Source organism: Larus michahellis, chromosome 2 (assembly GCF_964199755.1).
Source record: "Larus michahellis chromosome 2, bLarMic1.1, whole genome shotgun sequence".
NCBI classification, from domain to species: domain Eukaryota; kingdom Metazoa; phylum Chordata; class Aves; order Charadriiformes; family Laridae; genus Larus; species Larus michahellis.
The window spans coordinates 21,051,071-21,077,907 of record NC_133897.1 but is presented as its reverse complement, the minus strand read 5'-3'; the positions used below and the strand labels follow the sequence as shown (position 1 = coordinate 21,077,907).

General features: G+C 36.4%; 1 protein-coding gene across 1 annotated transcript in view; it reads right to left on the bottom strand.

Annotated features, from left to right (window-relative positions):
- DNAJC1 (DnaJ heat shock protein family (Hsp40) member C1) overlaps nt 1-26,837 on the bottom strand; it is a 109,909-nt gene that overhangs the window by 66,499 nt on the left and 16,573 nt on the right. Inside the window, exons 2-3 of the mRNA XM_074574497.1 lie at nt 2,168-2,269; nt 1,320-1,366 (exon numbers count right to left, since the gene is read on the bottom strand). Of these exons, the coding sequence (XP_074430598.1) occupies nt 1,320-1,366; nt 2,168-2,269 (149 nt within the window). The remainder of the gene's footprint in view (nt 1-1,319; nt 1,367-2,167; nt 2,270-26,837) is intronic.

Below are 26,837 nucleotides of genomic sequence, written 5' to 3'. Positions count from 1 at the left end.
TCTACAGGTTATTTCTAAACTCTGCATAGTGTTTCCAGAACATTTTCTAAAGGTAAACACAATTTAATCCACTACACTTATATTTAATCAACTATAAAGCAACACCAACCATACATCCACACCGTGCAAGAAAAATACAACATTGTCTATGTACAAAATAAGTTATTGACAATGAAATCAATCTAAGCTAGAACAATCTACTGCTGCTTTAACTTCTCATTTGTAATCACTGTGCTCCACTAATTAACAATATTCTCAAAAAGAAGTTGGTTAGTTAGAAGTTAGTCATTTTGGGGATAAATCACTTCTCAAGTGGTCCGAAGCCACTTAACTAACAATTTTTTTAAACTTTCCTTGAGTAGAACTTCACAATGAAATTCTCTTGTAAGACATGAAATAAAAAAAATGCAAATTTCCAAAAGTACTTTTATGAAGTACATTTTCATGACACTTCAAGAGAGGGTTATCAAAAAGTAGATAATCTGTACTATAAAACCTGGACTCCTGCCAAGATGTCTACAAAGCCAAAAATCCTTCAAGAAATATCTCATGAAGCCCTATTTAAAGACTTGTAAGCCAAAAGATGATTTACTAAAACTCCAATCCAAAAGAAAAACTCTTACAGTGTCCTAATTTTCCTGATAATCATTAGTGTAAACAGTCATCTGCTTAAAAGAAAGAAAAAGTTCAAAATAGTCTTCCAGAAAGCAGACCAACCCCAGGTTTTCAGTTCTTAATCCTATCTCCTTCAGATACTGCTGGACCTGCTCCCTGAAGCAGCAAGGACAACTATCATTTATATAAAAAAATTATGCTATGTATATCAAAGTTTACAGTATTATAGATAATATATCTGAAAGAAAAAGCAATGAACTAAGCAACAGAAAACAACGTTGAAGACGACATGCACTGGCAATAACACTTAAATACGCAACAAACCTTTTATTGATATAGTGAAATACGACTGACAGTTGAGTCAGTGGCCTATATTTGCAACCACAGCTTTAATAAAATAAGCAATGATAATTGACAGAACTCAACAAAAATGGATATGATTAAGTGTTAAAAAAATTGCTCCAAATAAGAACCAGCTTTTAAAGTTTTTTCAAATACTAGTTTAAAGGAGAATAACCAGTATATCATACAAAAATACATACTAGCTTCCCCTTTAAGCCACAGACGATCTTTAATTAAACAGCTACACAGGAATTACAAACTGAAGTTATGTAAAAAACATCGTAAGAGTTACAATTAAGTCAAATAGGACTTCAATATATCACTGGCATAAATGCTTTAAGAACCTGTGAAAATTAACTCACCTCTGTCTTCTTTCTTCATCCTTTAAAACCTCATAAATGGCCACTAACTAAAACAAAAACAGGAAAAAAAAAAACAACACACAAAAGAGTTTACTTTAGGATTGAGTTTATAGAGTTTGAATAGAAGCATCATATTTTACATTTGCCAACTAATGATCTTTGCTAGTTTTTACTTTTCCCTACAACACTAAGAAGCAAACTCAGTATGCAAAAGAAACAGTAACATATTCACATACAAAATGTCATCAGATACACAAACAAGCCACTCCTATTATAAAAGACTCTTTTTCCCCTCCTCACATCTGTCAAACTGAGTTACACCTTAAAAATAGAAGGTATCAGTTGTTTCATCCTAAAGATCTTACTGAAATTAAGTAGCCTGTATTTAGTCATCAGGAGTGTTTTTTTAAAGGTAGAGCTAATTATAACAGTCTCACGGTTTCACTCTGTAAAGATTCAAAAGGAAAAAATTCAAAAATTGAAGTGAATTCTTTCCATTAAATTATGTCTATGTATGACTTGAGAACTGATCAGAAATTTTCCCTACTGCTTTTGAAAATACTACTTATAAACAATCTTACATAAAGTGCAAAACATATTTTCCTCCTAAGAGTATAAATATTATGTTCAAATTATTTGTAATATACAGGTAAATACTAAATCTGAGTTATTTGACAAGTTAATTCTGAAAAAGTGCACCTGTTTTTAATCTAACTACATCAGAAAAAACGTAATTCAATGTTCAACTTAGTCATTTCAAAGGTGTACCCTTGTTCTAAAACTACATCATCATAAAAAATTCTGATTCTATTTTCCCTAAAGCTTTTATTGCCACACATTGCACTTACTTGCCTAAACTGTGTTTCTGCATTTTCATCTTTATTCTTGTCTGGGTGTAAAATTAGTGAAAGCTTGCGATATGCTTTACGAATGTCTGCAGACGAAGCATCCTGAAAAAGGAAAACAAAGCAAACTGTCAGAAACTAATTCCCCGAACTTAGTTCAGACATGAAGGGAGCCAACCGAGTGCAGGAACTAAAGGCAACGTAATTTGAGACAGCTAACAACCAAACCATGCAACTAGCCCAGCCTAAATGGCTGAACAGTCATTCAGTCCAATTCATCTTTCATCTTAACTTCCTTCATTACCATACATCCATTACAACGATATTTGCCAGAACTTCCAAACACTTTGTTGCTTAAAAACTAAATCTGGGCATCTTCTGCACCATTTAAAAGCTCAAATAAAAACCAAAAATTATTGTGTCTGCATATCTTCCAGGCAGACATCATTTCAGCAAATTATCACGCTCAGTTTCCCAAACTCACGACTTGCTATGAACTCTTTCCTTATTAATATTTACATGTAATTCACCACTAATAGGATTTCCATTCAACTTCAGCTTCACCATGTCTAAAGAATTGTATTTTTCTAAGGTAGATTCAAATTGCAGTCTTGAAACTATACTGTAACGCTGACATCAATCTATACCTTAATCGTTATAAGAATTGCACACATTTTGGGAGGAAAAATAAAACTCAGAATATAAAATGCATCAATAATGTACCAACTTAGATGCACGATGCACAAATTTCTGAATTAATGATTGCTATTTAGTACATGCTATAAAGATATCCAGAAATGGAAGATTTAAAGAGTTGTATATCCACAAAGCATCACATTTAAACAGAACTACTTGCATCCTATTACTAACATGTCCAAGGCAATGTTTTAGAAACCAACTGTTTATCTGTCAGTTTATTTCTTGATTTTATATATATTGTTCCCCAGTATATTCTCTCTCTCAAAATTACAGTGTCAATGGGGATTAAAAAACACCAAAATCCAGATCTGAATTAGCTGTGAGAGGAACAGAGCTGAAATAAGATAATAATTAATGCAATACTGTAATTAGTCTGTCAGGCTTTTTATTATAAATCATTATTTTCATTTTAAAAATTTCAGTTTTATAAGATGAGGCTATAATAATTCTGTATACAAGTTTGGGCCAGGAGTGAATATTAGAGAAAGACTGGAGGAGAGGAAGGGGAAAAGGATAAATCAGGGGGAAAGGCAGAATTTGAGGAAATTCAGCTTTGAAATTATATTTTAAGGAAGCTGGTATTATGCCCTAATGCAAGATCAAAGTTTCCATAGTCTCTTGTCTGTCAAAGGAAGGTGCTTTTATTACTCACAGGGAAGATCTCTCCTGAAAGGACTGCATATGCATCTTTTAATTTTTAAGTTTTCCAACAGCTACTTCTAAGGCATGTGCACACCAAAGCAGAATTCCTCTGGTTAAGTACCAGCTTGATTACTGCCAGTGAGTTCTTTCATATTGCCATTGTTTTATAGGTTTATTTTTAAGTCTTTGTTAAGGGGAAGGAAGAGACAGTGACTAAATATCTATTATAAGCACAAAGAAACATTAAATTCTTGAGATGCACACTTAATAGAATTATATGAAATAAATGCAAAAATGCAAAGTAAATAAATGTTTTAAAAATTAGGGAGACCATGATAACCTCAAGAAATGAGTACCTCCAAACCCTGTATTTGGGATAAACCACAGCTTATCTCTTCTCTACCACACATTTAGATGTGCTTAGTATTATTTTAGGAACACTCCTGACTAACACTTAAAAAACTGATAAAAGCACAATAAAGAGTTGTCCCACAGTATTCTTCTAATTACTTAAAAAAACCCACATCCCCAAACAATAAAAAAAAAACACCAACAACAAAAGAAAACAAGAAAAAAAGTTTGTGTTTTCAGTTTTATCCAAACAATTTAAACTTTTGTTTCCTTTGGGAGCAGCATGATTATTTGTGTAAAAGATTAAGTCAAAAGGTAGTTTATCTGTTTCATGCTTAAGCAAAGCACGAGATCCCAAGTCAAGTCTGAAAGAATAAAGTTGCTGAAATATTTATGTTGCTTCACCTTGAGAAGTTGAAATAAAAATTTATAAATTTACAAAACCAGATAGTTCATCTTAGTTAGCAGAAATAGTTTAGAGATTGTTTTGTTTCCCCTCAACTACCAACCTAATAGCCCACCTCATAAACAACATGGGCTTGTCTTCAAAACAAAATATAATATTTCAACACTACTATAGCAAATAGAAATCAGGAAATAGTTTACTGGCCATGGTTTTAGCTAAACCATGAAAGTGATCTTTATGAACATATCAACTAATGGTAATTAAGCCCCTAAAAGGTTGTAAAGGGGACAATAATACCAATAAGTAATTTAATATGGGATGCTGCTGTAAATGATATAATTACAACTGGGCCATATAAACTTCTAAAGCGACAGTCTGCCTGCTAACCCATTCTTCACCACACTGTCAAACACAAAACAGGAAAATGTCGTATGTTCCAAACATTTTGCTAATTAATGCTACCTATGGGTAATGTTAGGTATCTTCAGGAAAGGTTCCATATCCTCTAGGAGCTGCCCTGAGCAAAAGTGGTTGGCTTTTGGGAAAAGCCTCTCATCACTACAGAACTTCCTAGCATTGTATGACCCTAAATAAGCTACAAAGACTGATTATTTTCAAACTAATAAAGAAACATCTACCATACTGAAGTCAGCTCTTCTAAAAGACTTTCATTTACAGCTAACTGACTCTGATGGCCGCCTTCAGTAACATCTCCATCAAGGCTGAGCAACAAAACACCAAGTTAAGAGTCATGTTTTCTACAGACTAAGATACTATTTTACATATTAGGGCTGAAGTCCAAAGATTAGAGACAGAAATCCATGACCACCCTATGGTTTTGTTTGTTTGAAAGAAAAAGCTCAGAAGACATGTTGTATTGTTTTGTTTACAATTTAGAAGTCTCAATCTCAGTTACATCTAAGGAGGCATATACATCTGTATAGGCATATCAGTTAATAGCAGAAGGAGCTGGTAATGTTACAGACAGCTAGTGCATTCAGTGACTTCTCTGACACTGTGCTTCAGGTTAGCAAGTTTTGCCACCAATTAAGGCAAATGAGCCTGTCACATTGTCTCCCTCATGTGGATACAAACATCAAAAGCATCACCCTATTTCTTGATAACTACCTTTTTAAAGCAGTATTGTCCCATCATACTTCCAAGGTTGAACATCTCTTTATACACCTGTTTTCAGTTAATGGATCTTACAAGTTGAGAACTACTCTCACTGCAACAACAGCACACACTTCCCCGTGCAGCATCTAAGTCCACTTTCATGTGAGTCACTGCTGTTCAGAAGGAAAAAAGGCAATACTCCATCACATATATTTTGAAAAACAAAGTATAATATAACCACTTGTATTAAAAGATAACGCAAAATGAATGTTCTAAGCAAAAATAAAAACTGTTCAGCTGTCAGCCGCATAGCTGGAAAAAATGCACATCGTAGACAAGTCAATGGAGGAAAAGGTGTTTTGTGCTAGAATTAGTTCTCAGAAATACCAAACTGCAAATCTACATTTAGGTAGGCCATAGTTTGGCCTCTTATGCATGCAAATATGCAAGCATTCATGTGGGAATTTTTAATTGCTAACTTTATTGAACAAGCAGAGTGTCCATGTGTCTAGTTACGCGACCTCTAGGAAGAAGTTAAAAGTTCAACCTTTTACACTTTTTTGCATAATCCCTTACACTACAAACAAGTATTTTAGCACACACAAAAAACTACCATTTGAAGAAATCAACAGTATGTCAAAAGTTAAACTCATTTCTGAAGGTACTCTGCTGGAATTTCTAATTTTTGTCTAAAGGATGATACACATCAGATTCCCAGGGTAGGGAAGAAGAGGAAATGTTTTTCCCACTATTTGTGTTGTTTACTTTTGGCAGCTTATTCAATTAAGACAATGAAAAACACCTTACTAATTTTATTTTACTCAGCATCATTTTCAAATTCTCTAGCATTACCAAGAAAAGTTCTATCATTAGACTACAAATGCATAAAGAAAAGAAAGAAAGGATTTTTTCACAACATATAAAAAAATAAATAACCTAAATAGGCATTTACCTTCCATTTTTTTTAAATTAAACTCTTGCTGAGAATGCACAAAGATTCAAATCTGGTCTCCTCATCTGTCTATACAAATTCAGACTTCCACCTACAGAGTTCACTTCCCCCTTTTACAATAAATAGAAAAACTGGTGTAGTACAGTACAAGTATATTACTCTATTGCCTTCTATTCCTAATGTAACAATGATTACTAATGAAGCTAAAAAAAAGCCTCATTGTGGTCCCAAGACAATTCTTGGTGAACACATAACATATCAGATATTGCCATAGGCAAACAGTGATTAGGTCAAGGGGAAAAAATAATCAATGTCTACATAGTTTTCACTTACCAACATATACAATTCAAAACCTAAATTGTTCCCTTGAGTGCAATGCAGTTATACAACAAGACTTAGTTACTTACAATTTAGCAACTGCTTCTAACGTCGTAAATGTGCTCAATTCATCTTGGGTTTTAAATATGCCTGCCAATGTCTTCAAATAGGTGGCATTATCTTTATTAGTAACGGGAAGGCACGTGGTCCAGAGGACCAAGTACATGGATAGAAATCACGTTTCTGTTCACTTGCTGTTTGTCACTCATTAATGGGCGAAAAGAGAATGACATCAGTATATCTAGTTCATTGCAGTGCTGCTGAATAAACGTGTAGAATTTTCTACAGCACGTGTTACTGAAGCTATATGGCAACCAAAAGCGACAATTATATAGAGCAGCAGCTGACTGTATTTCAAATGTGAAGCTTACATCTGTAAATAACCTCAACATCGACAGGCCGTCATGAGGCCTTTTTCAGCCTTCCCAAATTATAAATCAGGCTTGTATAACTCTTGTGTTTGGTTTGTTTTCTTTTTTATTCAAGGGCAATTCAAATGTATATGGTTTCTTCAACAAAATACTGTATTCAGAATTTTTGTGTAGAAGAAGGTGTCTAAGTCACTACTTTCCTTTTGGCAACCTTCAGGTATACAAGTTAAAGCAGAATGGTACAGAGAAAGAAACAAAAAGTGAGCTTTGTAAATTCACAATCACATACGTTTCTTCTGTGATTTGAAACTGCAGAAAGCAAAGGCTCACCCTGCCTTCGGTCCAGCATAGGCTGACACAGACCTCTTCAACCTGCTTGAAGGCCATTCTGACTCTGGAAGCTTACTACCTAAACTGTACAATTCAATGGCTTGCATTTGCTCTAGACTTTGTACCTTTTAAAAAAAAAAAAACGAACAAAAAAAACCCAAAACCACATTAAAAAAATAAATGAGACTCTTAGAAACAAACAAAAACATTCCCAGCATCAGTACCAATAGCCTTAAATGTCACAATAGATATGTCCTGTGCACAATCATAAGCACCCCTGTTTCCTCAGTTTTTTCAGAATGTAATTTCTCTTTAACAAATAATATTAATTAAGTAAAATTAAAAAAAAAAATCACCCCTGCATGCTGTTCCTACACACAAAAATTGCTCAGTAGCAACAGGACAAAAAGCAACAGCTACATAAAGCAGACATACTCACACCTAATGTGGTTGCTCCTCTAACAGCAGCAACAGCACGAGACTAGGAAATAAATGAATCTTCACCCACATCAAACTTGATTAAAATGCCACTCCCATACTTGCTTCGCGTGCATCCACTGCAACCTGGTCCTAATTTAAGCTCCCATGACCAGATTAGTTCCAAGAAGTACACCTGAGTTTGCCAAGTTTGCACTTGGAAAAACATCTATGAGGGAAACAGAATCTTGTAGCAAATTCCAGAAGTGGGATGGACCTGCTGGCAATCCTGAAGAACAGAACTCTAGGAAAGAAAGGCGAGTATCTCCCAGAAGACCAAGCACTATCTGTGAACTTTGGTAGTTAACAGCTGCCAGCTGAGTTTTGGCTTAAATTTCTTGCTTCATAACTTTTGCTCAATTCACCCTATATTTTTATTGAACTTCTTTTTAAGACACTCATCTTTTTCAAGGATGTAAAATGAGTTAAACTCAAATTTGCTGCTTCTCTACAGATGAATGCTCCAAGTATATACCACGGCAGGAGAGATCTGCTCTGCTGCAAACCAAGCCATGTGTCTCACAACATTCCGTTGATTTAAACTGAATAACAGCACAGCAGGGAAATACATAGGAACTAAAAATAATGCTAAAAAGGTGTTTTAATGCTTTTTTATGTTGCTAAATTTTAAAGCAATTCATGAAATGAAAATGAATACAAACCAGCACAATGTATTCCTGTGAGCTTCTGATAACTGGCACAATCCCTTCACTGGCATGTTTGTTTCCAGGGGAGTGTGTCAAATGAAAGAAGACTCTGTTTTCAGCCTAGCGTGCCAAATGAATGAAAATTCTGCTGCCTCATGCTTGAGAAACCAAAAAAAGTGTTCTCCTCAGCACATGTGCGCAATTACATGGGCTTAGGTTTTCTCGATCAATTTAAACAACAGTATTTATATGTAATTTTTTTCTTCTGTTGAAACTACTTTAGCCTTTTACTTTTTTTACTTAGATTTCCAGAAACTGATTATTTCGGAAAAATTAGATTGCCCAAGAGAACACTGTCACATATAACCATAAGTTATGATTTAACATGAGCTTTGTCTCTGAGATGCAGAGAACACTCACCAACTCTCGACATTTTTAGAGCTACTCTTAAAATTCAAAATGGAAGGGTAGGAAGGCTCTACAGAGGGAGCTGGACAGGCTGGATCGATGGGCCAAAGCCAATTGTATGAGTTTAATATGGCCAAGTGCCAGGTCCTGCATTTCGGTCACAACAACCCCAAGCAACACTACAGACTTGGGGCAGAGTGGCTGGAAAGCTGCCCAGCAGAAAAGGACCTGGGGGTGCTGGTGGACAGACAGCTTAACATGAGCCAGCAGTGTGCCCAGGTGTCCAAGAAGGCCAACAGCATTCTGGCTTGTATCAGGAAGAGCGTGGCCAGCAGGAGTAGGGAAGCGATCATCCCCCTGTACTCAGCACTGGTGAGGCCTCACCTCGAGTGCTGTGTTCAGTTCTGGGCCCCTCTGTACAAGAGGGACATGGAAGTGCTGGAGCGTGTCCAGAGGAGAGCTACCAAGCTGGTGAGGGGTCTGGAGACCAAGTCATATGAGGAGAGGCTGAAGGAGCTGGGCATGTTTAGCTTGGAGAAGAGGAGGCTGAGGGGAGACCTCATTGCCCTCTACAACTGCCTGAAAGGAGGTTGGAGAGAGGTGGGTGTTGGCCTCTTCTCCCAGGTGAATAATGACAGGACCAGAGGAAATGGTCTGAAGTTGCGGCAGGGGAGGTTTAGATTAGATATTAGGAAGAACTACTTTACTGAAAGAGTGGTCAGGCACTGGAACAGCCTGCCCAGGGAGGTGGTTGAGTCACCATCCCTAGAGGTGTTTAAGAAACATGTAGATTTGGCACTGTAGGGCATGCTCTAGTGGCAGAGAGTGTAGGGGGTTTTTTTGTGTGTGTATGGTTGGACTCGATCTCAAAGGTCCTTTCCAACCATGAAGATTCTATGATTCTATCAAACAACAACTGAGGACATTATTCAAGCCAATACACGATAATTCAAAACCCTACCTATGGTTCTAGTTTATTTCCATTTAGTTTTTCATTCTGATAGTTTGAAAGGAAGGAATGAGTAGGTATCCTTTATTTATTTCACATGTGTTTCCAGGAATGCTATCACATATTTATTTTTATTCCATTTTATATATTACATTTATTGTTTACATATTTATATAATATGTGTTATAATTTTTTTTATAACATAGATAGTTGTACATAATTATATATACCTGTGTGTATTCCCCTATAGGCTAAAGGAAGTTGTTTCTAGGGAGTTCTCTTGAAAATCAGAGATTTCCAGTTTACAGCTCTCAGACAAAAATATTACCTACAAAATTCCTGATCCTGCAACACACTCACAGGACCTGAATTGCTACAAAGCAAAGACCACCGCTTTTACAGTCCATGTTGGCAAGGAAAGCAAAATGTGATGTCTCCTGCAGTGCATTTCTTGCTCAATGCCTTTGCCCCTAGATAGCAGAGCCCCGTGATTTACAAGAAAGGTGACACTACACCCAAGGACAGCTGAATGCAGTCCACCCCCACCACTGTGGAGCATCAGCTTAAGGCGGCAAAGATTTTTGGGGTGTTGGATCTGATGAGTTCCAGCCCCTCCTACAACGTACTGCCCAAAATATGCTGCTATTTTATTGTTTATATAGTTTTCTTGCTACATTTCAGCTTTAGTATGTTTCCAACTTCTTTCCAGAGGGTAAAGAAATAAAGCATATTCCAGAATCAGCAAGGCTACATCCATACCAGGCCTTTACCTCCTCTTCCTCTTGCTTATCCTGTTCTCATTACACCCTTCCACCCGCACTGACATTACTGACCCATACGCTCCTACACACCAAGACTGTCTTTTCAAATAACTGCTTCCCAAATTGTAAGTGTTATTTTTTGGAGGGAGATTACTAATGACCACAGACTTAAGTCTTAAAGAAAACCAAAGACCAAAATAAATAAAAAATAAAAAAATACCCTCAAAAATAAAAACTACTGAGCTTCTGTGTCACCTGAATCATTGCTGTCACTTTTGTGACTGTATCTTTAATTGACTTTTAAGCTCTAAATCTTTTCATATTTTTGAAAGGTGTTTATTACCCTCCCTTCTGATGTCCAAAAAATGAGGAAACAGCATACAAGACACAGCATATAGGATGTATGGCTGAAAAGAAAATATTATAAAGCCATACAAGAAGCCAGAGAACAATTATCTCCAACACAGAAGTTTTCAAAAATCTACCCATTATCTTATGCATCAACACACCATTTACAGGGTGAATAATCCCCACAGGCATCAACTTTCAGAATAAATATTAACTGTGTATTAGCAAATTCCTCAGCCCAATCAGCAGTGAAGGACGCCAATTTATATGCCCATAAACCCACACATCTCCATCATATATATTTTCACACGCACACACTAATATAAAAATACATGTAAACAAGTGTACCTCCCCAGCAGTCCTTAACGCAAATATGATGCTATAATTTATATTTGTAATTGTTGCTCAACTTCACAAAGTATTTTAAGAACACAATCAAATAAAAGCTGTTACATAAGCTTGGAATGAATAGACAGTGATCAATTTCATATCTTATGTAATGTTCTAATGCACAATGTTTTAAATAAATGACAAATACATGGGTATCATAAAGCTTCTCTTGCAGGTGCAAAATAAACTGGAAAGAAAATAAATCACACTTTGAATAGTTAAAGGATCTAGCTGTCAAAAGTGAAAAGGTATATCAAACGTGATTTTATGAGATCTGTCCCAGTTCCACTGATACTCAGTATTTTAACCAGCAAGTTGAATTACAGAATCACTGTTAACCTGGTAGGAAAAACCTACAAAGATGCTGTCAAATAGAACTAGAATTTTAAAAGATCTGGACAAATTGGAGAATTGCTCTAAAAAAATATGACATTATTTCCTAAGTGGAAGACTAATAGTCTACATCTGGACAGAATTCATCAACTGCACAAACACGAGGCAGAAAAAAGCAGTTAGGCAGAAATGATCAATGAATCACAAGCTGAACATGAGTCATTGGCATGATGCTGCCTTTCTGTACAGCACAGCCCACCGTGACACAAGCCGTACGGCAACCAGCAACTGTGCCATTTCACACAGCAATTGTTAAGACCTTAGCAGATTGCTGTGTCCAGTTCAAACAATGCGGTTAAAGAAAGCTATAAGCCTGTTCAAAAGATAAGCAAAAAAATCTGTATAGTAAGAGGTCTAGGAGCAAAAAAAATAGTGACTTGTTCAGAGAAACTGAAGAACAAGAGTGACTTAAGCCTAAAGAAAAGGCAGCTGACACAAGGAAATAACATCTTCAAATATCTAAAAGGTAGCTGTAAAGAAAAATGGAATAACTGCCTTGTGTGATCTATCAGGGCTAAGCAGTACCAGTCAGACAACAGTGCAGGAAGATTCAAGTTAGGTACCAGGAAAACTTCCTAGAAGCATCACTAGCATATCACTGGAATAGACTGCTGAAGTCTCCTTTACAAGCAGGTCTTGCATATATTCATCAGGCGTGACTTAGATTTAACTGGTTCTGTCACAGCAGGGTATAGTAGGTCACTAACAGTCCTATATTTTCAAATTTAAATATCCTTTTGATGATCAATTTAATAATTACTCTGAAAATATTCCAACTGGATTTACTGCATCTGTTTATGCAGTTTAAAAGGTCCTGGCTGAAAGACAGTATTCTTGTCACACTGAAGGTGACAGATGCTCATGCCGGAAGAGAGTCAATGAGATTTTCACAAAACCTAAAAGGGCTTCGGAAAGAGTGGCAAGTATCAAGAGGCGGCAGGAAACACTTCTTTGCTATGAATTTGAAGTACCATGGGGCCCTGCTCCGTGACTTGGACTGCTAGGTATTAGGCTTATTTTTCATGTTACACAGCAGTCACTCTGAGCTACTAAGAAAGTCATCCTGTAGTGGATGATCACTAGTAAGTTATCCACACAATTTGAGTTTAGAATGCTTTCTCCATCTGTTATCTGCTTTAGCCTTGAAAGATAATATGGAACAGATATGATCAGCAAGGTTGCTTGAGAATGTCAGATGAAAATAAGGACTAAACTTGAACAAGTAGAGCAAGCAGGAATTTCTACAGATATAATTGAAACATTTTTTAAATCAAACTATTCCTTTTAAAATGTTCTGTATTTTGTTTATTATAAATACATACTTAATTCTTGCAACAAAAACACCTAAATAAGGATATGCTAAAGCTGCTGTAGTAAACCATATCCAGGCACAGCAGTTATAATTTCTTCACTTATGACTGAAAGCAGGAGCACCTCTCTAAAAATCGTATCTATACTTATTATATGTTTACAATCTATTTATATATTTTTATAAATATAATTATTTAATATATTTTATATTTGCTTCCACCTTCCTCTTCCTGTTGTTTACCTAGATTCTGTACCATGCCATAATATTTCAAAAGGACTCATTTTGTAGAAGCAATGTTATTTTTCTTAGTTTAAAGACTCTTAAAAATAGCCCTGTCCACTGGATTTGAGCTTTGAGATCTAGGTGTACCTGAGTCTGCAGTCTTTCTTTGTTTTTTGAGGTTTTTTTGTCCTTCTAGAGCCTGGAAGAAAACATAAAGCATTTACTGAGATCAAAAAGTTTTTCACCTCACTGCTACAAAATACACATTGTTCAGTTTGGATAAATCCTTAATATTTTTCTCCAAAAAATAACCATAGTTAAATGAAAGGTATAAAAAAAAGAAGATCTCATGTGTGAGGTGGTTATGTTTTCCATGAACAAAATCATATTAAGGGAACATTACTCCCCTCCTCTCTTAAGGAGAAATTGTTCCACCATTTATTTTTGGCATATAGAACACAAAATGTTTACAAATCTTGAAATCTTAAAAAAAAAATAATTAAGAAATTGGGGGTGGGGAGGGGGCAGTCCTTTTGTGGTTTGTTTTTTTTTTTTAAACTTCAAATCCAGATGATCAGAAGTGGCAAAATGCTGCATATTTTTAACCAAAGAGGCTTCATTACAGACTATGTTAACGTAACTTTGAGATTTACATAGGGTACTAATACCTCCAAAAGCCCTAAAATACATTTACAAACCCATATTAATTTATTCAAAATGTGTTTCTATGAGTGTTTTTTCCAATGCATTGCTTTAAATAGCTAGGTTTATAAAGAACTACCAGCAGCATTTATCAAACTCCTTCCTTCTTTATTTAGAATACTTTCTACTGAACTAGTTAGCCCTACCCGTTATGTAGGAGAGTCGCATAATGATCCCTTTATACTCATTAACTACCATTTTAATGAGCTATTACTACCTCGGGACTCAGAAGACCTCAGGGAGGTTGTAACATGCCACTACCTATATAGTAATTCACTGCTGAGTTAGTACATAGCCTCCTTGAAAGAATATAGGAATGCCCTCCATCACTCTCTGTAGCACTGAAGCCAGCGTCAGCAAAATTTCTGTAAGACACTTCCCAGCCTAAAACTCTAAAAACATCTCAGTTAAACTCCAATAAACTTAACAGATTACGTATTACTATGGCCTACCACTTTGCTGAAAGTTATCACACTCCTAAGAGCGAGCTAAAAGCATGAGCGCTGCCTGACCACTTCAACACACAGGTTGATGGCATAACACGTGGCAAATTCTATAAAGGGCCAGGGCAGAAGGCAGGGGACACTAACATCCCCAAAAAATATTCGCAAAACCTGTCAGAGTCTGTATGAGCCATATATTAGCCAGCCGATGTTCAAAGGTACCTGGGTAAAGAAATCAAGTTTAGCATTAGGAACCATAAATTAAAATTCACACAGAAAAATCATTTATAAACAACTGAAAGCTAAATTAAATTTTAAAAAACTGTGCCCATATTAAAAAGCCACATGTATGCAATGACTTGTGATGGAACTGACTTGAAGACAGCCCCTCTCATTCACTACCAATTTTGTGTGGAAAACTGGTATTACAGTCACTAAAAATGCTTATCTGACATTATTTTTAGTAAGAATGAGCCAAATAATCCTTAAGAAAGTTAATTACCTCTCAAGATTTATGGCAGCTGCGGGCAGACACCGTTACACACAGTAGCATGCTGTTCCCCGAATTGCCCTCTATGCTTTTCAAATCACAACGTTTGAACTGAAGCACACATGCCCAAGTGAGAGGCAGAAAGATGACTTCCCTGCTTTTCATAAAGCCATTCCCTGCAAGCAGTTACTGCTCTTCTTTTCCAGCACTACCTTGGAGGCATTGTTTGCATCAGGGAAGGAGGGGACTAATTCACACTGATCCATAAACTGCCTCCCTCTTGGCCTGCAAGAGCCAGAAGAAGAGCAGAAGACAGGCTGTACCCAAACTGGGAGACCCTCACAACGGGGCATTCCCCTACAGAAGCAGCCTAGGGAACAGCTGGTAGAGGCAGCATGTGCCGAGCTTCTGCTCTCACAGAAATATCCACAGCAAGGCTGCAGCTGAACCAGATGCTCTGAAAACCCAGACAAGTCTAGAAGAGACAGGGGGCAGCTCTGCACAAGGAGGAAAAGCTGAGAAGATGAGCGCGAAGCAAGCACTTCTCCTGAGCTACTACAAGCGTTCGTCAGTTAGGTGAGCACAACACCCAACCACCTCATCACTACAAAAGGCGGTGGGTATCAAACACGTGTATGTGCCTGTGTCTCTCCTTAGACAGACATAAAAATAATTCAGCAAAAACAAGCCTTTTTTGCTGTGAAGCTAAATAGCCTGTCACCACCATCAGAGGGCTGAGAGAGGCAAAATAATAGCTCTTACCCAATACTCCCTCTGAAGTCACAAGTGAAACAGATTGGGAAATGCTCCCTGCTCCTGAGGGAAAAATAAGTAAAGGGGCAAATGTAAGGTCAGTTTTTCAGCCACTGATATTAAAAGGTAGCAGTTGTGTGGAGCATATTTGCCTCCCATTATCTCTCATCCACCCATAGAGTCCTATTCTCAAGTCACAACAGCACAGTCGGAACTGTACGGCTGAAAAGAACAGATCTCTTGCTTCCTCCATCCCCACTTTCATTTCCCCACCATCACAAGCAGAAGTAACAGAAAAGAGGAATTTTCTTCTGACACCTGTATTTTAAGGATAGCTCCTCAGTCTGGAAGCAGTACAGAGCAGGACAGACAGCAATAGCCAACTGCAGGAACTATAAAGTTGGGTGAGCAAAGCTGGTAGCAAGACGAATCCTGCAAAAGGAGAAAAGACCAAAATAAAGGCGGAAAGCATGCCTTTTTCTATGCCTGTGAAAAAGAAGAATCAGCAGTTGAGTGAGCAGCAATAAAAACTTGGCACAGGTTACGTGCCATTAACTATGCTACCAGAAATCTGTTCCAGCCAACTGCAGAAGATAGCGGCTATTACCAATTCATTTACTTGCCTCTCAACACAGGATTACAGGATTATCAGCATCAAAGATAACAGTGAAAGTCGGAAGATAAAACTGTGGTCCTACTGCCTCAAGTAGAAACCCTGACAAATGTAGAATATTTCAAATGCAAAAGCTACAGGAGAAGTTCTGTGATCACGGGACTTAAATGAAGCCAAGATAAATCCTAACGCAAGTTCTCTCCCGAGTTTTCAAGTTAAAAAGTCAAGACTAAAAGAAAGATCAACTGACAAGCAAGAATATATCCAGTAGGTAACTTTTGACCAAAAGTTACACAAGTGGAGAGGAAAGGACGGAAACTGCAAGTCCACAAGCTACTACAAGGAAAAAAGCATTCTGTTACTGACAATCCTACAAATATCAATAACAGGCCAAAGCTGCATGTCCCTCTGTCTCACAACCCCAGCCATGCAATCAAATCCATGAAATGAAAAAGGATTCCATCAGATGCAATTTCTTCCTCTCATAACTTGTCTTTTTTGGAAGTAAAAAAACCCAAACACAAAACAGTGGTGTCAGAAATACTGCAAAACTTTCTGAAAAAAAATCAGTCACAGTAAGTACCACTGGCCAAAATAAAAGAAATATTTACTGCTGGGTGAAGAAACTGAGGAAGGGGACTAAAATTAGTCCGTTTCCATGTCTAGCTCCCTCTTCCAATTAATCCCACACAAATCCTGAGCCAACTTCAGGCAGATGCCAGCAGTGGAAGCTGTATACCCTGTGGCAATGTCAACAAAAAGCACACTGTTGGCAAACAGACCAAAAAGATAATTTCTGGTCAAGTTCTATTTTTGTTCTTTGAACCAAGAGAGAGGATGGTACACTTTTTTCTTTTTTTTTTTTTAAAGTATCAAGAGAAGCTACTGTTAAAAAAAATAATGAGATTTTTAAAAGGTAAGATTTGAGTTTAATTAAATCTCAAATATAAACTTACAGTTTAAAAATTAAAGGATAACAGAAATATGATAAAGATAATACATGGTACATGCAATAATGAGTATTCTAAACAGGTAAAGGAGATTTGGGAAGAAGTTGGTGGTTCCCCAAAAAGGAACTACAATCTGTCGTCATTGCTCCTGCCACTCTGTCTTTATGCAACGTACAGAAGATGACTGCTTACCCAGTGAGCAGCTATTCAGTATTTTTCTCCACACATTTGTTCATGTGTGGCCTCATCTGCTCTTAGCTGCATGCTGTTCAAACACGTTTGGAAGCCGTGGTTATTTGTTTTGAAGCCCATCACAACAGCATCGGAGTTCATCAATAATATTATTCACCATTGTAATATCTTGAGACAAGCGTGCATTACTTTCTCTTTTTTCTTCCCCCCGCCCCCTCCCCCCCCCGATTGCAAAATGAGGCACAGATTAAGGTAAAATCTTCAGTAATCTCAGGTGCTAATTTTATCTCATATATGATTTTTCCAAGAGCTCGGTATCAAACAACATTCCATACATTCAGGGCACAGACTTTAATTGACTTCAGCTGCAGCTGCAAACCCTCAGCATTTCTGCATATAAGCCCCTAGTACCTCAAATTATGCAACCAGAATTGCAGAGCACTCAAATCAATTAGTCACCACTTGGGAAAAGTTTCGTTTAAACGACTTGCCTAGCATCACATAGGAATTCTGTGGCAGAGAGAGGAACAGAATCCAATCCTCAAGGGCACTTTTCGTCTGACTAGCTTACCCATGAAACCATTTTTTTTTCCCCTGCAATCTTCTCCCCCACTCTTTACATACCCTCAACATCTACAGGTTAAACAGTTTTTACAGACAACAGTCTCTTTCAATACATAAGCCTGAAGCTGCACTGGGGCCAGATCTCTCCCTGAGCCTGAATAAGTAAAGACCCTGTAGAATATAACGTAGTGAATTAAAAATCATCACAATGAACAAGCATAAAGAAACCAAATTAAGATTTGAGACATTCCAAAAACTGACATTCCCTGTTTTTACAGTATGCAGTCCCAGAAATTTGTTACTAGTCTTTGAAAGCGATATTAACATACATGGCTGTTGTACAAAGAGAGATGGAGAAACAAGCAGATTCAAAAAAGAAAAAAAAATTTGCATAAGCAATGCAGACCTGCTTCATAATACTAACTCATAAGCAGCGGTTCCACCCCCCTAAATAAACCCCAGCTCTCTGAAGAATCATTTTGATTCTAACAGGCTCCACTAAATTGCAGAATGATCTGGCTAGTTATCAGCTTGCCTATTTCAAATTGCAAGTCTTAAGACGATTATAACATAAAATGGATTATTCCTTAAAACAGTAAAAGTGTAACATTTCTAAAAGATCTGCAGTAGTAGACTGGTATCTGCGCAGAACTAAAAACCAGCACATGTGATACGATTTTAGAAGGGCAGGGAGAAATCAGTAAACCGAGTGCATCAATTAGGAAGGGGAAAGAGACCACACGTATTACAAGCAGATGAGCCCAGGTGTAGACGGACAGTTCTGAAACACACAGTGTCCAGGCAACTGATGATTCTCTTACAGAAAAGCGTACCTTTTGGCTCAAAAGGCCCAGAAGTATTTACCAAGCTCTTTCTGCTAAGGCACGTGTATTTTTATCATCTAAGACAAAGAATCATGAGACCCAGCAACCTTGCAAAATCTCTCAAGTATCATGAAAGTAATGAGATTCTAAAAATAATGGCAGCCACATGAGAAACTGGCTAAGCGTTTTAATTACCAATTCTGTTACGGTACAACAAAGTTATTCCTTAATAATTCAGTAGAACTTCTCTACACATGAGGGTCCTCCACAAGCACAAATGGAGATGTCTACTTGCAGACCACAAATGTCTGCAACCATTTTTTATCCAAATTACTTGGAATCTTGCTGAAATATGATTTGTGATGCACATTTTCAGAAGTTATAAATAATCCAGAACTGTTGTGCTTATATGAATAGCATTGTTAGCATTTATCAATACAGGACATACTTGCAATACTTTTGTATCATCTCCATCTCATTTTATCACCACATTTAATGTAAAACATTTGACTAAGAATTAAAAAGCCTTGTATACCCTGGAAGACAAACTCCATCAAGCTGAATAAACATGAATAATCCAATTCTTTTATTTAAAAAAAAAAAAACAAAAAACAAAAGAACAAGAATCTAAGTATTTATAGTCACATTATTGAAACAATATTTAATGTATTTTATGTTTGATATAGTTTTCCTGCAGTAGGTAAGAATAGAAGAATAACTTAAAATAAAGAACTATACTATTCCCACATAGGGCAATCAAAAATTGCATGCAATTAAAACATTATTTGAAAGACTGAAATTCCAACCCTGCAAGTTTCCAGGAATCCTAGGACTCATGCATATATTTACATGGGAATCAAATATGACTGCTGCCTAAACACTGGTAGAATTATGCTTCCAAACAAGCTGACAGGCATGCTAAGCTTTTATTCAATAATATTTATAGATCTATATTCAGACTTAAATATCCATGAACTGAAAAATTACAGGCACCTTTACAAGCAAGACAACTTTACATATGGAGAACAGTTTATCTTACCCAAGAAAACCTTTCTGTTTATATTGATCTAGAGTTGCATGAAAGAGTCTCGTTTATAAAGGATTCTTAGCATAGCAAGCGTTCCTTGAAAAACAGAAATGAGGGTAACTTCCACAATCATCTTAATTTAGGCAGACTTTACACACACACAGAGGTTATAATCTATATGCATACATACTTTATGTAATGTTCTTCACCTGAAAGACTTTAACAAAATTTTTTTAAGAGTCTTCACTACCACTCACCTCTCTTCAACTAATAATGTTAGGTAAGACCAAGTGGGTTTCTAAAGGAGAGAAGCAACTCTCAAAAATGAGGAAATGACAAAAGGAAATTGGGATATGGTCCACCAAGATACAACTATGATTAGTTTCCATATATATAATTAGTTTCCATATTTCTATATCAATTTTTGTACCAAAAAGTGAAAAACAAACTAGTTTTAAAAAACAAGGCAAGGATATTTGTTCAGTTAATCATTATTAACAGGAGGTACAAATAAAACCAGATACAAGAAGTAAAAAAAGCTTTTGTGCTAAAACAACAAAAAAGGAATTTTTTTTTTTTTGCTTTCTTTACTGAATGAGTCTCCAGAAATCCTTAATTGGGTCTGAAATTTAGGTGAATATCGAATAAAGGCACACAAACAAAAAATTTGCTGCTCACTGCATTATTGACTTGCAACACAATGAAATTCAAATTCTGAAAGGCTCTCTTGTGGCAAAATAAAACAAAAACATGAAGAGTTAATTCTATAAGCAATCTTAATTTCTTCATACTTATTTATTCTGCTGTCACTAAACATTACAACAAGAAACACTAATCATTACACAGTTTTATATGATCAGTTTTATCAGCTTTTTTTCTATTTATCAGCTTTTTTAATCTATCATTTAGAAGATCTCTCCGCAGAAGGGTAACTTCTGATTATTTTCACCAATTCAGTAGTTTTAATTGGTGTATCTCTTCCATCATGGTTAAAAAGTAAGCCAAGGTAAAAACTAACTCCACAATAGCATCAAGTCTCCAGTTCCGGTAGAACATTTTTACTTTTAAATGACAAAGCTAAGTATTGCCTACAGATACAGAATTAATTCTTTGTTCAAAATACACATCAGTAGTGAATCCAGTAATATTCAAGGAAATTTACTCCATATATTGGTTGCTAATTTGTGCAATTGTATGCTTTTTCCAATAATTCACTTGCTTCTTCAACCCAAACAGTTTGAGATTTGCTCAGCGGTCAAATAAAAATGCCACCAACATTTTTTTTAATGACAAAGAAACTCAAAATTTTAATGATAAATTTAATATAAAGATATAACTAAGAGACAATTTCGGGGCAAAAATTACCCCAAGTTTTAGCACAGTAAAATAACAAAGCCAAAGGATTTTTAAAAGATCAATATGAATTTACCAACTTTAACAGAGATGAAACATAGAAACTGAAACCATTACTATTATCTGCAACTCTTAAACAGAGAAGGAGAAATAAAAATAACACATTGCTTCTGAAGAATTGCTAATATTGCACTGATTAACATGGAAACTATTTAGAACAAACTAGTTACCCTCCAGGAAGTGCAAGAGCTGCATTACATCCACAGCCTTTTTTGCCCCCCTCCTTTTATAAAAAGTTATTTCTTGAACACAAGATTTAACAATTGTATGCAGTCATATAACATAAATCCCTGAATGAATAAATTGCCCATCAGCGAGCTAAGTTTACTTCTCTGGCAAAAAAAACAATCAAACAAACAACAAAAACCACCCAAACCAGATTATTTTTAAAGTTACATTTGCTAAAATTCTTGACAATCACCTAGGAGAATACAATTTATTTTGCATAAATGTATTCATTTTTCCCATCTCTGATTTTTGGCAATTATGCTGTTCAGCCTGGCAAGCATACAGAGCAAGATTAACACTAACTTCCTAAAACAAATTGATTTCATGTTCCAAATGCTGTGATAATTTTCTTTGTACCTTTCAAATTTCAAATTTCCGTAAATTGAATAGTAGCAGCTGAAAAGGCTTGCACTAGGTTGTCTAAAAATTGTATTGCACCATAGTAGCTAAGATTTTCTACTGATATTAAAATAAATGCAGCCAATCCATATCACGTAATGAAGTAAAACTTCATTGTTTTCTAACAAATCTTACTCAAAACAGCATTGACAAGAAACTCATTTCAATACCCTTTTACACCACACAATGAACTAATGCTATAGATGAAGAAATGCTACAATCTCACAAGGGCATTTCCAGCAAATAAGTCTCCGCTGGCTGAAACAATCATTCTAAATACTGCACTGTCTTCAACCGTGTCTCCTAACCCTTTCTTTTGACCACTGGACAGACTATGTATTTGATACTTATTTGATAAGATAAACTTAAATTTTGCCCCAAAAGTATGCTCTGCCTGTTGTTATATTAAACCAGCAACAGCAATCCTTCAATTAGGCTAACAGATGCCAGATTACACTAGAAATAATGCGCTTGAATGCTTTTTAAAAATAAAAACACTTTTTAAAAAATAAGAACGGTGTCTGAAAACAAAGTAAATATTTTATAACTCCACTAAATTTTCTCTTATTTTTAACTGTGAGTTTACGTAGTACTGTCTATTATAGAACTAGAAAAATACTGCTAATGATTAAGATATATAATAATTATGCAAACTTATCCTTTGGTTTTCGATATTTTCTAAAATTAGTAACAGGCTGTACTTTCACAAAACTTAACAAGCCAAGTTCTTTCTTTAGTATTCAATCAAAAACATAACTGCAAAATATTAGCTATGTGTATTTTTAACAAACAAGTTCAATCAAGTTGCTATCATCTGCATGGATGTTTTCGATACTCATTCAAAATCACTTACATGTCAAAGACACTGCATGAAATTGAAACCTTTACTAATGCCAAGGTTTGACCCAGGATCCAAAATAAATCTGCATGTACAGACCCTTGTACCTACACAAAGCACCAATTACTTCAAATAAGGTTTTGTCTGTGCGCTAGAGTCCACCCATGTGGAGCCAATTACTATAGCAGGGCCATTATATGGTTCATTTCCCCATACCAGCTTGGCAAGAGGTGTACATGGGTGTAGGAAGTGCAAAAGAACCTTCACTAATAAAGCGCCTCAAACACACGTCCATGCATTGTAATATTTAATGTTATAACAAACACTTCTTCGCTGGGACTAGACCATGCAAAACAGTAAATGCTGCAGGGCAGTTTCCAATTTGAACAGTATTTTTCAAGCTTCCCTTTTTGGTCCACCAGTAAAATCCAATTATCTTTTTTTAAAAAAGCTTGAATAATTATGCTGATCCTTAATCTACATCACACATTTCTAACAATATCTGGAAATTCCTAAGAATGTTGAGATGCTGTAGGATTTGAAGAGAAGGTGTGAGAAAAATGTCAGAATTGCATGCTCTTCAGAAAGTATAGTATGCTTATAACATCAGAAGCACTGATAATACTTATTGATTATGTCTGGTATCATTCCATTCTTAATGGGGAAGTTGTTGTTAGAAATAATTATTATAAATAGGAGCAAACCACTTGAGTATAAAAATCTCTCCCCCATTGGAAGTACTGAAGCTCCATCTAGAGGCTTTTCTTCCTCTACTGTCATTTGTGGTATATGTAATATCACCTAGAAATGTGAACAATATTAAATGTCAGAGGCTTCCTTTGTACCTCCTCTTTTGTTATTCATAATGGGTTCTTGCCCTGAACCTTTGCCTGGCAACACTAGCTCCTTCACTGCCATCAAGTGGTAAGAAACCAAAACTGAACTTAAAAATGTAAAATCTCAATAATCGGATTAAACGATCAGTACAGTATAGAGACAACTATAAATACTGAATACCGAAAATCTTTATGGTTCTTTGCATTGAAGTTCTGGTATATCTACTCCAGAGCACTACAAAGCCTCAGACAATAAATTAAGTAATGGTTTCAAATCTCTTTCGTAAGGTTCATTTTTACTTCAAATTGCACAGGATAAAAATCTACATCCATATTCCCCAACATTATATTTAGAACAAAAAGACATCACAATAAAAGAATTTTTAAGCAATAATATATGTAATGCTTAACACTTCAAAAATACCGAATTTGGCAATTAGGGGGAATACCATAACATAATTAGAAGGAATGGCATAAAGGTCTCCTCAGACTTAGTGTTGCCTATTGGCAGTATCTCAAAAGAAAGGGCGAAACAGCAGCCCATCTCTTCGTCAGTGTCTAATGCAGCAAGTATGCAGCTATGTCAGTCTCTCCCTTTGTGCTCCACAGCTGTAATCAACTGTGGACATTTGTTATGTCAGGAGAAGCCTTAATGCTCTACAATCAAAAGTGACCTATGGGGAAACAGGCACAAAACACACCAAAAAAAAAAGTGAGGGTTTGTCTAGATCAAATAAATAGGAAAAACAATTAATAAAGTAACAGCAGAATGGAGCCAGGCTGCAAGACCTTGATTACTTCAATTCCAAACCCTTGAGTGACTTACAGTACCATTAGTCCCACAGCTGCCCATCACTCCCACGTACAATGCTTCGAATTACAGAAATCCCATCAGGTCTTCACCATGACTAGGAACACCTCTAAAATAAACCTCCTAGCATACACACAGTCAAATTGCACTAACTGCTTCTATCTGCTCTTCCATGAGCACAACCTTACTTCACTATATTTTCTCTTCAGCAGTTATTCCAATTGGGTATTTTGTCCATGGCAGAAGGTAAAGTACAAAGACATATTGGTGTTGACCTGTTAGACAGAATAGTGACTAGCACATGTAGTGGAGCTTAAGAATTCAACTTCTGTTACAGAAATTTAAAAATGGAGAAAGGAATAGTTATCATAATAAAACAAACAAAAAAAATAATATTTTCCATACCAGAAATATTTTATGCCTTATCAATACTTCATTGGTAAGGAAAGAACTATTGAACTATTTCTGTCAAGTCCTGGGTCTACCTGTCCACAGATTAAATCTGTACAGTGTAAGTAGTAGGTGGCCACTTACCTACTTCTAACCATGCAGAGCCAGCTCTCTGCTGAAAGGCTCACACAAAGCAGTCTGCTAAAACTTTGCCATTGGGAAAGCAACTGCCAGAGTGCCAGACTGTCTCTCTGGAAAAGGCCAGTCTGAAAGACCTGACTTCTGTGTTTGCTTGGCCCTGGAACCCAGCCTGCTTGTCCAAAGACACTTTGTTTCTAGACCAGCAATTTTCAAACACCGTTGTGAAAAATCCTCTTTCAAAATAATCATTGGTCTAACACCTAGATACTGAAATTGAGACCACATCAAATATTTGTTCGAGAATGACTGGAAAAAGCCACAAAAAATAAAAGTATACATTATGAAACTTAGGACAGTTGTTTCTTCTGCAATGCTGGGAAAGAGAAAATAGGACTCATACCGACATGCATAGGTGAAAATGGATCTTCAGAAACAACACGCATAAGAAGAGACCAAAAACTGAACAGAAAGGGCCTAGAAATCAGTGAACAAGCAAAGGGGGGGGAGGGGAACAACCAACAAACACCCACCAACAATTAAAGTATGTGAGGATTAAAAAAAAATGTGCAAGAATTAAAAAGGGAATATACAGAGGGCTATAACATGCAGCCTAAAGCCACATGCAGCTTTAAGCTCGTGGCAACACTAACTGCCTGTTGCTTGGCAATTCAATCTTGAGGTCCAACTGAAAAGCCAAAACCAATTTTAGACAGTCATTTTAGTCACAGAAAGCATAGGGATTAGACAAAGAGGCTGTTCCTGAAGTAATTGAAATGTAAGTTAACCAGGGTGCATACAACCACTTTAGCTCCTGAACTGAAAGAAAGGACTGAATTTATGATGAGCAGTGAAAGCCGCAGTAAAATTTGATGGCAGCAGGAATACATTTAAAAACAAACAAACAAAACACACAATAAAGCGTAAAAATGACCTCCAAGATTAAGAGTGACAAACAGAAGTAGAAGACGTTGGAGATTAAAAAAAAACCAAAAAAAACCCCAAAAAAACAACACCCTAATTTTTCTTCCTGAACGTGATTACATGTAGTTCAAGCTGATTGCAGATCTCTCAAAAGGATGTATCAAATACACTGATAAGAAAAAGTAACCAGAGAAAGGGTGCTTTAAAAGGTACAGATAGCCCTGTATAGTATCCCTGATTGATAACTATAGTTCTTAATGAGGGGACAAAAAATGGAAAGAGAGGACTCAGAAGACAAAGTACAGTATATACTTGAGCAGGACAGAGAGGACTGTCAGATTGTTCGCTCTTTCAGCCTCTGAAAATTAGAACAGAAAAAAAAATAGCACAAAAGCCATGGAAAGGTTCATCAAAGAAGAGAGAAAAATTATTAGCTCCAGGGGCTGCACGGACAATCACTGTGAGCTGCAATGCAGAAGGTTCCTAAGATGTATTTACAAAGCCCTAACAATACTTGAGCATCACAGTCAGCACTTCTCAGCTGCGGCCACCAGGGACCCTATATACTGCCCTCATTAAAGAGAAACACTCCGTGCAGTCCCAGCAACAATGCTGTCTTGGTGAAAAATAAAGCTTTAGGTGTAGCAAAGAACAAGAAGCCATTTAGGTAACTGTCTCATTCTCCATCATTATTCTACGACTGACAGTTTGAAGACAGAAATTTAGTTTGGAGGGAAGGCAGCAAGAAAAAAAAAATAAATCTCCATGATGCCCAGTGAGCTAATGGGTAGTGAAAACTTTAAACCTGTTGCCAAATATTAATCTAGAAAATGAAGCCCTGGTAGGCAGGTCTAAACAGATCTGCTATGAAGTCTGGAGAGGAATGAAGAAACTGAAGGGGGTGGGGGGGAATCAGCATAGGTCAGTCATTTTGAGGATTTGTTTGCATCTTTTCGGGGTAAAGGAGACAACGAAGAGCAACTAAA